Here is a 16,717-nt window from a genome sequence, read left to right on the forward strand (position 1 = left end):
ATCACTCTCTCTATATCACATTCTCTCTCTATCACTCTCTCTAAATCACTCTCTCCCTCTATCACTCTTTCTCTCTATCACTCTTTCTCTCTATCACTCTCTCCCTCTATCACTCACTCTCTCTCACTCTATCAATCCATCTGCCAGAGTCTATCACCCTCTATCACTCTCTCTATATCACACTCTCTCTCTATCACTCTCTCTCTCTATCACTCTCTCTCTCTATCACTCTCTCTCACTCTGTCTCTCTATCACGCTCTCTCTATCACTCTCTCTCTCGCTATCACTCTGTCTCTCTATCATGCTCTCCCTCTATCACTCTCTCTCTATCACTCTCTCCCTCTATCACTCTCTCTTCCTATCACTCTCTCTCTCCCTCTATCACCCTCTATCACTCTCTCTATCACTCTCTCTCTATCTCACTCTCTCTCTCGCTATTACTCTGTCTCTCTATCACGCTCTCCCTCTATCACTCTCTCTCTATCACTCTCTCTCTATCACTCTCTCCCTCTATCACTCTCTCTATCACTCTCTCCCTCTATCACTCTCTCTCTATCACTCTCTTCCTCTATCACTCTCTCTCTATCACTCTCTCTATATCACTCTCTCTATCTTTCTCTCTCTATCACTCTCTATCATTCTCTCTCTCTCTCTCTATCACTCTCTCTCTATCACTCTCTCTCCATCACTCTCTCTCTATCACTCTCTCTCCATCACTCTCTCTCTATCACTCTCTCTCCATCACTCTCTCTATCACTCTCTCTCCATCACTCTCTCTCTATCACTCTCTCTCCATCACTCTCTCCCTCTATCACTCTTTCTCTCTATCACTCTCTCCCTCTATCACTCCCTCTCTCTATCACTCTCTCAATCCATCTGCCAGAGTCTATCACTCTCTCTCTATCACTCTCTCTCTCTATCACTCTCTTTCTCTATCACTCTCTATCACTCTCTCTCCATCTATCACTCTCTACCGCTATCACTCTCTCCCTCTATCACTCTCTCTATCACTCTCTTTCTCTATCACTCTCTCTCTATCACTCTCTTTCTCTATCACTCTCTATCACTCTCTCTCCATCTATCACTCTCTCTCTATCACTCTCTACCGCTATCACTCTCTCTATCACTCTCTCTATCACTCTCTCTATATCACTCTCTCTCCATCACTCTCTCTCTCTATCACTCTCTCAATCACTCTCTCTCTATCACTCTCTCTCCATCACTCTCTCTCCACCACTCTCTCTCTATCACTCTCTCTCTCTATCACTCTCTCTATCTTTCTCTCAATCACTCTCTCTCTATCACTCTCTCTATCACTCTCTCTATCACTCTCTCTCTCTATCACTCTCTCTATCTTTCTCTCTCCACCACTCTCTTTCTCTATCAATCTCTGTCTCTATCACTCTCTCTCAATTAAATTAAATTACATTCAAAGGGCTTTATTGGCATGGGAAACGTGTTAACATTGCCAAAGCAAGTGAGGTAGATAATATACAAAAGTGAAATAAACAATAAAATGAACAGTAAACATTACACATACAGAACTCTCTCCCTCTTTCACTCTCTCTATCACTCTCTCCCTCTATCACTCTCTCTACATCCATCTGCCGGAGTCTATCACTCGCTCCCTCTATCACTCTCTCTCCATCCATCTGCCAGAGTCTATCACTCTTTCTCTCTATCACTCTCTCTCCATCCATCTGCCGGAGTCTATCACTCTCTCTCTCTATCACTCTCTCTCCATCCATCTGCCAGAGTCTATCACTCTCTCTCTCTATCACTCTCTGTCCATCCATCTGCCGGAGTCTATCACTCCCTCTCTATCACTCTCTCTCCATCCATCTGTCGGAGTCTATCACTCTCTCTACATCTATCTGCCGGAGTCTACCACTTTCTCTACATCCATCTGCCGGAGTCTATCACTCCGTTTCTCTATCACTCTCTCTACATCCATCTGCCGGAGTCTATCACTCTCTCTACATCCATCTGCCGGAGTCTATCACTCTCTCTACATCCATCTGCCGGAGTCTATCACTCTCTCTACATCCATCTGCCGGAGTCTATCACTCTCTCTACATCCATCTGCCGGAGTCTATCACTCCCTCTCTCTCTTTCTCAATTCAAATCAAAACGTTATTGACATGGCAAACCTATGTTTACAGTGTTTCTCTCGCTCTCTCATTTAACTGTATGTAAATTAGATGTCACGTTTCTATTACCAGAGGGACTGGCCTCTAACTAAGCATGTTCTCTCTGACTGATCTGAACATTAAAAGGTTTGAATCTTTTTCTGAAATGCTAATTTGCTATTCTGCTGTAGGGCGAGACCGGAATAACTGGAGAGGTCGGAAAGCTTGGCGAGAGGGTAAAGGCTTTTCTCTCTCCTCTCTCTCGCTCTCTGTTTGTTTATACTTCACTCTGTGTGTGTCTGTTTATGTGTGTCTGTTTGTGTGTGTGTGTGTGTGTGTGTGTGTGTGTGTGTGTGTGTGTGTGTGTGCGTCTTTCTCTCTCTTACTGCGTATGTCCATGCGTGTGTGTTTTGCTGTTGCTCCACTGCTCTGCAGGCCATGGTGTAAGTACAGGACTTTGACTGTGTGCTTTCCTGTGTTGGTCTCTGCAGGGGCTGATGGGTTTCATCGGCCCTGTTGGGGAGCCTGGCCTCGCAGGAGAAAAGGTTAGCTGTGTATCTTTGCGTTGGACATTACAGGAAGGCTTTTCAACTGTTGTTTCGGTCATATTGAAAGATTCAGATTTGTTATTGCTCTACTTTCCCAGTGGGCAAAGATGGTTGAAATGACGTTATTACAAACATTTGTAAGCTGGTCAAAATTAATTATGCCATTTCAACCCGTTTTGCCTGCTGGGTTTGCTTCCTGTTGATGTCTTGTGCTATAACTACAGATGTAGGATCTTAATTTGAACCAATTGGCTACAGAAAGAAAATAATCTTGCAGCAACAGGAAATGTGAATTATTAAGTGCATTATAATAATAATTTGGTGGGTGCTTATATTTGTCCTATTTCACACGTGCAACAAGTGTGTATTAAAACACATATGAATTGGCAATGTATTTTTTGCATATCCCACTGAGACACCATCGGATAGTGGGGTCACAGCCAGGGTCTGCCATTATCAACGGCGAACCGTGAGCAATTAGGGTTAAGTGCCTTGCTCAAGGGCACATCAACAGATTTTTGTATGTTCGGAGATTCAAACTAGAGTCCAACGCTCTAACCACTAGGCTACCTGCCGCCCTGCTGACTATATTCCCATGGCACCATCATTTTTTAAACCTATTTTGTGACCTGACCATAACTAACTACAGGGAAAACTCCTGGTCCTACCTATGTGATGCAGGGTCCTCATAGCTGTGTTGGTTTTCCCAGGTGGTAGCCTAGTGGTTAGAGCGTTGGACTCTAGTTTGAATCTCCGAACATACAAAAATCTGTTGGGGAGATGGGATTGCCTGGACCGCCAGGGGAAACAAACACAGCTAATAATAAACTAAACTACAGTGCTATATGTTTTTCCAGGGGGGCCGTGGCGAGATGGGATTGCCTGGACCGCCAGGGGAAAAGGGGGCGATGGTAAGGAGTAAGTCTGGACCCCGTCTCTATTCCCAGGGGCATTCAACGCTATATGGGTAGGACAGGATGTCATTTGGGGGCTTGGAGATGAGCAATGGGGCACTAAGACAGGTAACCAACAAAGGGTATATAACAAAGTATTGAGATAAACTTTTGTTATTGACCAAATACTTATTTTCCACCATAATTTGCCACTAAATTCATAAAAAATCCTACAATGTGATTTTCTGGATTTTATTTTCTCATTTTATCTGTCATAGTTGAAGTGTACCTATGATGAAAATTACAGAACTCTCTCATCTTTTTAAGTGGGAGAACATGCACAATTGGTGGCTGACTAAATACTTTTTTGCCCCACTGTAAATGTGCAGAAGTTTCCAAATGAATTATTTTTATATCTCTTCTTGGTCTCTCAACTCATTACCTAGTATTGTAAATGCTTCACACAGCAGCAAACAGCTGGAAGCCCCATATGGTTTGCATCTACATTATCTTCTCAGCATATTGACTCAAGATGTTCATTGTATAACAACACAGTGCTACAGCTATTGAGAAGCGATAGAGTAAGGCAGATACAGTTATGTCAGATCTCACTACACTCTTACAGAAAAGGGTTCCAGAAGAGTTTTTTGGCTGTCCCCAAGGGAGAACCATTTTTGGTTCCAGATAGAACTATGCTGGGTTCCATGTAGAACCCTCTAGGGAAAGGATTCTACATGGAACTCAAAAAGGTTCTACATGGAACCAAAAAGGGTTCTTCAAAGGATTTTCCTATGGGGACAGCCGGAAAACTATTTTAGGTTCTAGATAGCACTAATTTCCCCCCTAAGAGCGTACCTAAACTAACAAACTGTTCAGTCAGCCTCATCTTGCAGTCTAAAAATACAGCTAACAATTGTCAATAGTCATCAGTTCACTGTCAGTATTAGAGTATGTTAGAAAGGGGTTTTAAATGGGTTTGAAGTGTGATGAATGTCTTCATGCTGTTGTTCTGTGTGTCTGTCAGGGTCATCCTGGAACTCCTGGAGAGTGTGGTTCATCAGGACCTCTAGGGATACCAGTAAGTAAAGCCTGTTAGCGTTACACATTTAGTGCCAGTTTCCCAGACACAGATTAAGGATAGTCCTGGACCAGAAAAAACTTTCAGTGGAGATAATTATTATTATTATTATTATTATTATTATATTATTATTATTCCATGTAATAGTCTTAATTTGGGTCCGGGAAACCGGCCCATAACATTTGGTACCATTTTAAACGTCTTGTGCCCTGTAGATTTACTACAAGAATGAACCCCATCCCACCAGCACTATTCTGAAATAGCATCGTTTCTAGTTTGGCATTAGATGCAGCATGGCAGAATGCATTTAGAAGCAAGGCATCACTGCTGTAAACAAACTGAATGAGACATCAAGTTAAAACCTGTTCCATTTGGTACGTTCAGCAGCTTGGCATAGAGTCTGTTTGAGTTTAGTTTAAGTGTCTTCAAAGGTCAGACTTAGCCTCTTAAAACTCTTAGGCTACTACCCATTCTGGCTCTTCAAGGGTTTGTTGCCTGCCTTGTTTGGAATCCAGCTACATAAACATAGCCAAGAAAGGTCTGTGATGAGGCCTCACTAATACCGTTTAATCTTCGCTCATTTAGACAGAAAAGACAGTTGTACACACGAGGCGTTTGGGAGACATTCCCCACAGCACATAGCTTGGTTGATGTTGATGGGAAGTGACAGAAAGACACTCAATCAGTGTCAGGATTGCTCAGTACTGCCATGCCAGCTGTAAACTTTAGCACCTCTGGCTAAGCTAATGCAGCTCCCACCCTTTACCTTTATAGCATGTTTACATGTCTTTAGTCTCCTCACGCCGTGCACCGACATCACACAAGTTGTGGCAAGACATGCCGGCCAGATTCAGAGATGCTTTAGCAAGCTGCGCAGGAGACTGCAGCAGCAGAGTGCATTAGTGTTAACAGCAGAGCATCGTCTTCTACTTCTTCTGCCCAGGTGTCCTTTCTAAATGACATGCTTCATCTCAGTAGGATCTCCTCTGCAAGCATGACTAAATGCATATCCTTCAGGGGCATGGGATCAGCTCTTTGGTCATGATAGATATGCATTACATTCACTAGCATCCTGTAGGCCCAGCTCCTGTCTCATTAGTCAGTCCTGCTACTCGTCTCAGTGAGTGTGGTAACGTTGCTGCCTTCCATCATATAATGTGGTGTGTTCTTCCTCCTGCAGGGTCCAGCCGGTTCGAGGGGTCTCGGTGGGATCAGAGGACCTAAAGGCAGGAGGGTAAGGAACAGGGTGTACTCCTTCAGCATCCACTACTTTCTCTACACGCCATCATTTGTTATGGCTACATTTTTTATTAATTCAAGCTAGGATCGCTGTGGATGGAAACTTTTCCAGACCTTCGCACGCTAACTATAGATTTGCTATCATGACACCAATGCACAGTCTCACAACTTCAACTACAAAATAACCCTTGGTAACCCTTTATTGTACAGTTTGATTAAAGGGTTACCTTTAATCAAAGGTCTATCCAACTTCATGACTGATCCCTCTAGTATGCATAAGTGGTATTATTATAGGCATATTATGGAATAATTTTGCATAAATCATTTAATGTTCTATGCAAAACCATAATGAATATTTAATAACTTAGATTAGCACTAAATTATAATAAGGCTTGTAAAAATAAACCATAGAAGATGAATGCAATTAAACTCAGTTAAGACACATTAAGAAATGGAAAATACCCCTCAGCGTCATCTATTGGGACAGTGACCAAAGGCTGCCTAGGCCTGTTAGTAGACTAATGTTAGAAACGATCACCAGCTGGTTCTGAGGCAGACATTTTTCAAAGTTAAATAATAATGCCTTATATACATCAGTTATTAAAGCACTGGCAACAAAGTCAACTCAAACCTTGCCAGACGGTGATACCTTTTAGATCAGCACCACCACCAACTGGTCCCAGATCTGTTTGGGATCTTGCCAACTCCATTATCAAGCCTAGGAACAAAGAGAGACCTAGTATCAAGCCAAACATGTAATGACAATCCCATAAGGAGTTTTCAAGAGAGCAGGCACTCAGGCTAGCAGACTGGCACCCAGGCTAGAAGACTGGCACCAGGCTAGCAGACTGACACCCAGGCTAGCAGACTGACACCCAGGCTAGCAGACTGACACCCAGGCTAGCCAGTAACACAGCAGTACTGGGAACAGAGATGATAGATATCTGTTTGAGAGAGACGTTTCTGTAACAACAGATTGGACCATTTACTATATAGCATCAGTCCAAGTCCTCCTTTGTTACTTGAGTGTTTACTGGCGTATGTTGAGGTTGGACAGCCGTAGTAAGTGTGGTTTTGAATGAGGCTGGAGGAGGAACAACGAGAGTACAGTATACAGTTCTGTCATTGACTCTAACCCCCCCTGGTGTAAGTTATTTTTATACATGACTCTGCAGGCCTCAAGGGATGCATCTCCCCAAATCATATGTGTACAATAACAAAACACATGCTGGCCACCTTGAATCTTTGACCTCGACCATACATCCAGTCTCTTCTTTCTATAAGACCAAGAGCCATAGTATTCACAGAAATACGCATGGTAGTTTGAACATCTTGGCCATATTCTGTTATAATCTCCACCCGGCACAGCCAGAAGAGGACTGGCCACCCCTCATAGCCTGGTTCCTCTCTAGGTTTCTTCCTAGGTTTTGGCCTTTCTAGGGAGTTTTTCCCAGCCAACGTGCTTCAACAGCTGCATTGCTTGCTGGGTTTCTGTACAGCACTTTGAGATATCAGCTGATGTACGAAGGGCTATATAAATACATTTGATTTGATGATTTGATTTGATTTGAAGAAGTTCAGCAAAAAGGCATGGTCTGGTCGAATGTATACGACGCAGAACAGATCATGGCGTCCATAGCCAGAGTAGAGAATGGACAAGTGTAGTCAGCATCACGATCATCTCGGGTTCGGAAGAAACAGGACGGTTGAATTCCCATGAACTCAGCGGAGAGAGATGAGTAGAGAACCGGCATCACTCAGCAAACTGAATGACTGTGTCTAGTTACAGTCTGTCCTGTGCAATGGAACAAAGTAGTTTACCGACATCACAGGTAGACCTGGGCGATATACGGTTTATTCTGTATACCAGGGTATTTTCAAATATCAACGGTATGTTTTCAATGCCGGGGGGGTTGGGGGCACTCCCGCCTCGCGGGGCCTGTGGGGGTGTGTGCTATGCCACTGCTTATAACTAACACTAAGTTAAGAATAATTATAACAAATATAAGATGTGTCAAATCAATTATATCCAGCTCAGGGCTCCAGTTATACATTAAATGGTTGGCTATCTTGCTAGCAAAGTGGCTGTATGTCAAGATCAAGTTTCTTGGTTACAGCAGAGACATTCAATCCCCTCCTGGATCAAGATCCCTTTATTTTGTGCATTTAAAAAAAAATCTATTTGAAATAGCGCCCCCTGTTTGCACTTCCAGTAATACCGAAACGGTATGAAGGTATGAAAATCTGCATACTGCCCAACCCTAATCATACCGCTGACTGGAATTGACATGGGATAAGTGACCTATAATTGCTGTCCTATCAGCGATGTTCTCTCCTCACAAACATTGAGGCTAGTTCACTGCATATGACTAAGCCTGTATTTTTCTCCTTCAAACAGAACATGCTTTCTTCACTGCCAGAATGGCTTTTTATATTTGATGCACCCATGCTAGATGCTTTAAGCACATGGATAATTTTCCTTTGTCAAATTTGTGAAACTGTTCACTTATATTTTGAGTTTCTCTGCAGGAATCCTAGGCATTGATATCTAGTTGTTTCGGTCCAGATGATTAAGCAGTTGGTATTTGAAAGGTCATGGCTTCTCTGTGTGACACTGTCCCCAATGTTCAGCTGAATATTGTGGCCATGTGATCATAGAAAGACGATGGGAGCAGAATCGAGACATCAGTGTACATTTTACTGTATAGGTCACAAGTGGCTTTCGGAGAAAACCCCTAGCGTTTACAGCACCGACCAGTCACCTCTCCCTCTGTGTCTCCAACCATAGTCGCATGTTTAAAACGGTCTTCAATAATCACTCTTTCCTCTCTGTAACCACGGTACCCACCACATTCATGGGAAGTGCCTAAATGAAATATGAAATAGTTTTTTTAAGCAATTCCTCAAATTAACACAATTGCAGTATAATGGGAACATTTAAACGTTTATGTTAGACTCTCTCTCTCTCTCTCCTGACTTTCTATCTCTCTCTCACTCTCTCTCTCATATATATATAACTCTCTCTCATATATATATCACTCTCTCTCTCACTCTTTCTCTCTCTCTCTCTCTCTCATATATATATATATAACTCTCTCTCTCATATATATATATCACTTTCTCTCTCTCCCTCTCCCTCTCTCCTGACTTTCTATCTCTCTCTCTCTCTCTCTCATATATATATATATATCACTCTCTCTCTCACTCTTTCTCTCGCTATCTCTTTCTCTCCCTCTCTCTCTCTCTCTCTCTCTCTCCTGTCTCTCTCTCTCTCTCTCATATATATATAACTCTCTCTCTCTCTCCCTCTCTCTCTCTCTCTCTCCTGACTTTCTATCTCTCTCTCTCTCTCTCATATATATATATCACTCTCTCTCTCTCTCATATATATATATATATATATATCACTCTCTCTCACTCTTTCTCTCTCTCTCTCTCATATATATATATATATATATATATATATATATATATATATATATATATATATCACTCTCTCTCACTCTTTCTCTCTCTCTCGCTCTCTCCTTCAGGGTCCAAGGGGTCCTGATGGTCCAGCTGGGGAGAAGGGGTCAGTTGGAGGAAAGGTGAGGATGGGGTTAAAAGTTCAGAGGTCACACTATTGGTTGTTCTGCTGCATTGACCTCCTCAGTTACACTATGACTTACACTAACACTATGACTTCATTCCCCAATGAACACACCAACCACAGCCAATGGAAAACATGGATACTGCAATGCGGCATCTGTTTGTGCCTTAATTTGGTACTTAAATATGTCCATATAATACTTTTAAATGTGGCTTTGTTCACAAGTCTTTTATTGCTTTCATTATTTTCAACATCTGAAGGACACTTTCTGGGACATGATCTTCTTTTAGGGATATTTTCTTTGCCAACTTTGGGAAACTTTTAATTAAAATGATTGTAAACTGTTTGTGGCATTCTTAAAGACAAGAGTTCTTGGGTATTGTGTGTGTGGGGGATGTCTGTGTTAGTAAGACCAGAAGTGACATTGCCAAACTTGTTTTTCTACAGGGTCCCGATGGTCCACCAGGAAAACTAGGCTTCCCAGGGGAGATGGTATGTAGTATGAGCAGTTTTAAGACCGTTACGTTTTTAATAACAGTTTTTGCTCATACCCTCCCACTCTGCCCAGTTATTGGCCGTGTCCAACCCATGGACCTTTGGGTATATGCTTTCCTACCTCACATGACTACTTTGCCATGCTTGGTAATGAATATAGTACGATGAGCCTATGGGTGTTTCTCAAAATGCATACTACCTACTTCCTTCCACGTGCACCAAATTGGAGCATGGGAGTGTAGGAGATCCAAATCAAAGTATGCCAAACGGAGCACAGAGGGAACTTCCCGGATGCTTACTCCATTAGCATATCGATGCGAGCCTCAACGGAAAGTATGCACCTAAATATGCCGCAACCGCGTAAAACCATGTTAATTGAGTTGAAGCAAGAGAAAATAAGCTCAGACTTTGGAATTAAATGTTTCCCATTCACATGTTACCTAACTACAATATTTTATCTTAATACGTTCATTTATTTATGTTATTTTATTTAACTAGGCAAGTCAGTTAATAAGAAGAAATGTGTATTTACAATGACGGCCTACAGTGGCCAAACCCGGATAACACTGGGCCAATTGCGCACCGCCCTTGGCGACTCCCAATCACGGCTGGTTGTGATACAGCTTGGATTTGAACCAGGGTGTCTGTAGGGACACCTCTAGCACTGAGATGCAATGCCTTCGACCGCTGCGCCATAATGTATTAATATCGGCATGTTTAGATCGCGAGCCCATAGTAAGTAAATAGGCCTAACATTAACTGGCTAGCTACTACTGTTGGTTATTTGGCAGCTAGCTACCCACGTAGAATTGACATCTACTTTGCATATCATTTGTTTTATGTCATATTTGCTTGTTAAACTATCTGATTGCTGAATTATTACGATTATGTAGCTGACTAATAGTTATGAAGTAGAACATTTGCTTTGTTCGTATCTTGTTTGGTCTCTATTGTTGCCATTGTCCTGGCTGGAAGAGGTACAGTGAATGGGGAGGTGTAGCGTGAGGTAATACAGTAGGGGGAGTGCTGCTCAAATGTTTTTTATGCGTTATCCACACTCTCGTTCTCACAAGTATGTACCCAAGAGAATGTCCTCAGAGAATGCACTCGGAGCGTGAGTATGGAGCACGGTAGTATGCATATTGACAAACACGCTAGTCCCATTCATACTACATTCAACTTGTAAATACATTTACATCAGCGGTTCCAATGGCTCATTTAGTTAGAGTACAATGCTGGTAAGATTCAATGTTAAAGCTGTCGATTTGATTCCAGCATGGGACATTCACATTGAATATTAATGTCAACCATGTGTCACTTTACATAAATGTGTCTGCAGTGCTAAATGACCATAATATTTCTGCTAAATTATCATATTATGTGTTTATTATTTAAAACCCTTGTTCTTTCTGTGTTATTTTGCTCCAGGGAAAGATTGGGGAGCCTGGGGAAGCTGGGCCTAAAGGATTTCCAGTAAGTGATTGGGCTAACAGAGTGCTGTTTTAGGTTAGTCATGACTAGGGTGGACACCTGTTGGGGGAAACCATTAGCAATTGGAAAAGAGAGGCTTGTGTGTAGCATGTTGGACATTACACTTATATATGAATGTAAGAGTAATGTATTGGTGTAACGAAACCAACTAGCCTAGGGATGGAATGTACTGGATATAGTAGAAAATGGACTTGCACTAAACGATCTCCATTCCTTACAATGGGTTTGTAATATTCCAGGGTCGCAAAGGACCCTCAGGAGCTCCAGGTGCCAAAGGAATAGCAGGAGAGCCGGTAAGTTATTTTACCTCTAAATGTAACTCTGAGGCATCATCTCCCAAATCAAATCAAAGTTTATTGGTCGCATACACAGTTTAGCAGGTGTTATAGTGGTGCATTGAAAAACGTACCTTCTATCAATGCAGTCAAATCTCAAACAATTAAAATATTTTTCAAAACAAATAAAAAAAAGGCGGCAAATCCAATCCACATCCAAAATAGCCCTGTAGCAGCATCAAAATGCGATCTATACATATGTACACCGGGGGAATTGACATAAGATATACTAGGAATGCTATATACAGCAGTAGATATATTAGGAGGTATGTCAAGAATCCAGAATATAAATGAATATGCAGTGTGTATAAACACTATAACTAAAATACAATGTACAGTAGTAGTAATATCAGAATAAGCTATGTCGGGGATACAGTATTTAAATACACAGTGTGAAACGGGAAGTGACCAGTGATTCAATGTCTCTACAACATGGGACAGCAGTGTTGGTTGTCAGTGTGAGTGTGTGATAGCTTGTGATGGCTATTGATGGCTGTCTGATTACCTGGTAATTGAATCTGTTTTTTAGTCTCTCGGTCTTGGCTTTGATGGATCTGTATTGTCTCCGTCTGTCGGGCGTCAGCCAAGTGAACAGTCTGTGGCTCGGGGGACTGAGGTCCTAGATGATCTTCTTGGCCTTCCCTTGACACCGAGTGCAATAGATGCCCCGGAGGGCAGGCAGCATGACCCGGTGATGCATTGGGCTTGAGGGTGGAGCAGTTGCCGTACCAGGTGGTGATGCAGCCCTACTGAATGCTCTCAATGGTGCATCTGTAGAAGTTTGTGAGGGTCTTAGGGGACATACCACATTTCTTCAGCTGTCTGAGGTTGTAGAGGCGCTGTTGTGGCGAGACCATTTCAGGTCCTCAGTGATGTGCATGCAGAGGAACTTGAAGCTTTTGACCCTATTCACTGCGGCCTGTCGATGGGGACATGCTCCCTCTTCTGTCTCCTGTAGTCCACAATAAGCTACTTCGTTTTGTTGAGAGAGAGGCTATTGTCTTGGCACCACTGTGTCGTTGTTGTTGGTGATCAGGCCTACCACTGTTGTGTTGTCAGTAAACTTATTGAATCAGTTGGAGTTGTGCATGGCCACACAGGGAGTAAACAGGGAGCACAGGAGAGGGCTGAGCACACACTCCATGGGGGCCCCTGTGTTGAGAATCAGCGTGGTGGAGGTGTTGTTTGCCTACCCTCACCACCTGGGGTCAGCCCGTCATGAAATCTAGGATCCAGTTGCGCAGGGAGGAGTTTAGCCCCAAGGCCCTGAGCTTAGTGACAAGCTTAGAGGACACTATGGTTTCAGAAGCTGAGCTGTAGTCAATGAACAGCATTCTCACATAGGTAATCCTCTTGTCCAGGTGGGATAGAGTGGTGTGCAGTGCAAGGGGAATTGCACTGTCCATGGATCTGTTGGGGCGGTATGCACATTATAGTGGGTCAACGGTATTGGGTATGGTGGAGAAGTGAGTGCTACAGGGTGATAGTCATTTAGTTCAGTTACGTTGGCTTGCTTGGGTAGAGGAACATTGTTCGCCATTTTTAAGCAAGTGGGGATGATAGACTGGGATAGTCGAGATTGAAAATGTCCATAAACACTTCAGCCAGCTGGTCTGCCCATGCTCTGAGGACACAGCTTGGGATGTCATCCGGGCCGGCAGTATTGCGAGGGTTAACACGCTTGAAGGTCCTACTCATGTTGGCTACAGAGATCGGGAGCCTGCAGTCCTCGTGAGCTGCGGGAACCCATTACAATGGCTCTGTGTGGTTTATTCTGTTTATACTCGTCCGTGTTTCCAGTCACTTTACTGTTGTTAAATGCAATGGTTTGCGCTTTAAGTTTTTCACGAATGCTGCCATGTATGCAGTTTTTTGGTTTGGGTACGTTCTAATCGTCACTGTAGGAACAACATCCTTTATGCACTATGCACCCAGAGAGTTAGTGTAGTCGTCAACGCTATTCCCACAGGAGGCCCGGAACATATCCCAGTCCGCATGAGCAAAACAGACCGTACATTAGCTAGTAATATACTAGGGCGTGGAGGTTGGTTTGCCCTTCTCCTTAATTGGACTAGAACTCCAGCTCTCCTTCCCCTCCTCTGGCGGGGTCTTTTTGGAAAAAGGGCTTCCGTGATGAAGATAACTGCTTTGGGTAGTCTAGACAGAGGATTCCACACAGGAAAGTCGAATTTGTGGTGAATAATCTCCGATCTGATGTCCAGAAGTGTTTGTCGGTCATAGGAAATAATACTAGAACCTTTCTGATCAAATCAAGTACAAAATAACACACAACAAAAAAAAGACTACAAAGTTGGCTGGGAGCTTGCAAAAGGGCGACCATTGTAGGCGCCATCTTGTTGTTTTACCCTGCCAGGCTTAACTGTCTCCAGCCCAGTCAGAGATACGGGTGTTATTTCCTATATTTAAATTCCTATAGAGCTTAACACTTACTGCCACATCAGTTTTGCATGATAATTCACCTTCAAGCCAGGAAGCTGTCTGATTTCATTACTATTCCTAACTTTGTTTACCATAAGGTCTCCATACACCTGCTGGTAATCATTCTGCCTATGGTTAGGATCTGTGAAGCTTGAAATCAGGGTTTTTGGACCCAACCAACATCTTAGAGAAGAGGTGACAAGGGGCATTGGACAGACTTAAGTGTGCACTTGTCTCTACAGTACATCCTCAATCCGACAGCTGAAATGGTGCAGCTTCTGTTTGAGCAGCCCAGGGAAGCTTCATCCTATATATACATAGAGAGAGACACATAGAGAGAGAGAGAGAGAGAGACATAGAGAGACACATATATATATATATATATATATATATATAGAGCGAGACAGAGAGAGACATAGAGAGAGACATAGAGAGAGAGAGAGATATATATATATATATAGAGCGAGACAGAGAGAGACATAGAGAGAGAGAGAGAGAGATATATATATATATATATATATATATATAAGAAAATAATACGGAGAGAGAGAGGACAAGATAAGATGATTTACTCTGAGCTTCCTGCAAACAGCTCTATTTGAGTATTCGCTAGTTTCCACCACATACAGAAGCTTTGGCTCTGTGGTCTAAGACACCAGGAGAGGGTCTGCATCTCAAGTCCAGATGATCTCCACCATCCACATGTATATCCTCAACGTCTTTTTCACACTCTATTCTTGCTGCCTTTTTTCACTCACATTAGCTGTTCATCTGCACTGTATTTATTTAGTTTTACCAGTGTAGTTACCTAGGATACGAAGGGCTTCGCAGGCCAATGTATTTTGGTGCTCTCGGTCATCACATCATACCATGGCTCTGTCTTATCACCATAGGGACTTACTGGGCCACCAGGAACTATGGGTCCACTGGGAGAGATGGGAGTCAAGGTGAGTTACACTATTCTACATGACGTAGTGTGCCATTCTCGTGGTGTAATGTGTTTAGTTCAGGCTCCAGTGACCAATGCCTTGCCCCCTAATTTGATTATGAATGGTAATTGTTCTCTGACAGGGTCCAACTGGAAAGGTTGGGGAGTGGGGACTACCAGGCGAATCAGGAGAGAAGGTAAGATTATACTCTTTAATACTCAACAAGGTACTCACTGTTTGGACACCAGGAAGAGTAGCTGCCTTGGCAACAGCTAATGGGGCATATTCACATTTCCAGTAATCACATTTCCAGTAATCAATTCAGTCTATTTATGTTGCACACAGTGTATTGAAATGGAAAGCGTCAATTTGTTCATTTTGTTATTGACCTGTGTGACAGGGTGCCCTCGGACCAGCAGGAAAACTCGGAGAGCAGGGCCTCATCGGACAGAGGGTGAGTACCCCAGAGCACACTTCTCCTACCAATGTTTGGGATTCTTGTAAAAAATCAAATCGAATCGAATCAAATGTTATTGGTAACGTACACATATTTAGTAGATGTTATTGCGGGTGTAACAAAATGCATGTGTTCCTAGCTCCAACAGTGCAGTAATATCTAACAATACACACAAATCTAAAATATTGGAATTAAGAAATACATAAATATTAGGACGAGCAATGTCGGAGTGGCATTAACCAAAAATGCCGTAGAATACAGCATATACAGCATATACAGTACTATTAAAGTGACCAGTGTTCCATAGGTAGTTTGGCTTTATTAACTGGTACTTTAACCCCCTCTCCTTCAGGGTGAGATGGGGATCGATGGAGATGCTGGACAAAGTGGTCCTGATGGACTCAAGGTAAGAGATGAATAACACTAAGGCAATAGTCATTGTGATGAATCCTAACTTGCGTTGAAAGTCTAAGACCAGAGTTGACAGTCATTGTCTCATTGACATCAATAGACGATTTGCCAGTTAGAGTTATATGTACATATCTCCAGTTAGGGTATGGCTGTTTAACCCCCGAAGGTCGATGTCCACGCCCCCATCAGTTTAAGCTAGAGATATGTTTTTTTTGTTGCATTGGATGCGTCTCAATCCACCGCATCCTCCCATGTCGCACTTCCGCATCTGCGATGAAAGGTAACAGAGCTAGAGCGGTGCTTGTCAGACCATGAGACGTCCCGAAAATCGTTATTCTCACAAAATGGTCTATAGCGTCTGAACAGTTTGGGCAACCCACTAATCTGACCCATCTGTGGAAAGGTGAGACTCTCACGAAAACGTATGTGCCGGTTTTGCTCTAGGACACCGACAGGCCTCACAAGACTCGTCAGAAGGTCCACCGGTATCAGTTGAAAAAGTGAATGGAAGTACAGTACATACTGTTTGGAGACTCTTTCATGCCAAAAAAGAAGGGGTTAAATACATGTGAAAAAACAAATATACAAATGTTTCATGATCTTTCTTATCTCTCTCAGATATAGAACAGACACTTCAGAACAAACTATTTACTGTTATATGTAGTGAATCTGTTATTCAGTGCA

At 42.7% G+C, this 16,717-nt stretch overlaps 1 protein-coding gene across 3 annotated transcripts in view; it reads left to right on the plus strand.

The window, feature by feature from the left end:
• Positions 1-16,717, plus strand: part of LOC115140708 (collagen alpha-1(XXVII) chain B-like) — a 122,958-nt gene that overhangs the window by 93,679 nt on the left and 12,562 nt on the right. For all 3 annotated transcript variants that reach the window (XM_065026810.1, XM_065026811.1, XM_065026809.1), the window contains exons 24-36: positions 2,321-2,365; positions 2,621-2,674; positions 3,535-3,588; positions 4,595-4,648; positions 5,829-5,882; positions 9,421-9,474; positions 9,924-9,968; positions 11,400-11,444; positions 11,702-11,755; positions 15,130-15,183; positions 15,308-15,361; positions 15,566-15,619; positions 15,975-16,028. In XM_065026810.1, the coding sequence (XP_064882882.1) occupies positions 2,321-2,365; positions 2,621-2,674; positions 3,535-3,588; positions 4,595-4,648; positions 5,829-5,882; positions 9,421-9,474; positions 9,924-9,968; positions 11,400-11,444; positions 11,702-11,755; positions 15,130-15,183; positions 15,308-15,361; positions 15,566-15,619; positions 15,975-16,028 (675 nt within the window). The remainder of the gene's footprint in view (positions 1-2,320; positions 2,366-2,620; positions 2,675-3,534; positions 3,589-4,594; positions 4,649-5,828; positions 5,883-9,420; positions 9,475-9,923; positions 9,969-11,399; positions 11,445-11,701; positions 11,756-15,129; positions 15,184-15,307; positions 15,362-15,565; positions 15,620-15,974; positions 16,029-16,717) is intronic.

Source organism: Oncorhynchus nerka, linkage group LG13 (assembly GCF_034236695.1).
Source record: "Oncorhynchus nerka isolate Pitt River linkage group LG13, Oner_Uvic_2.0, whole genome shotgun sequence".
NCBI lineage: Eukaryota > Metazoa > Chordata > Actinopteri > Salmoniformes > Salmonidae > Oncorhynchus > Oncorhynchus nerka.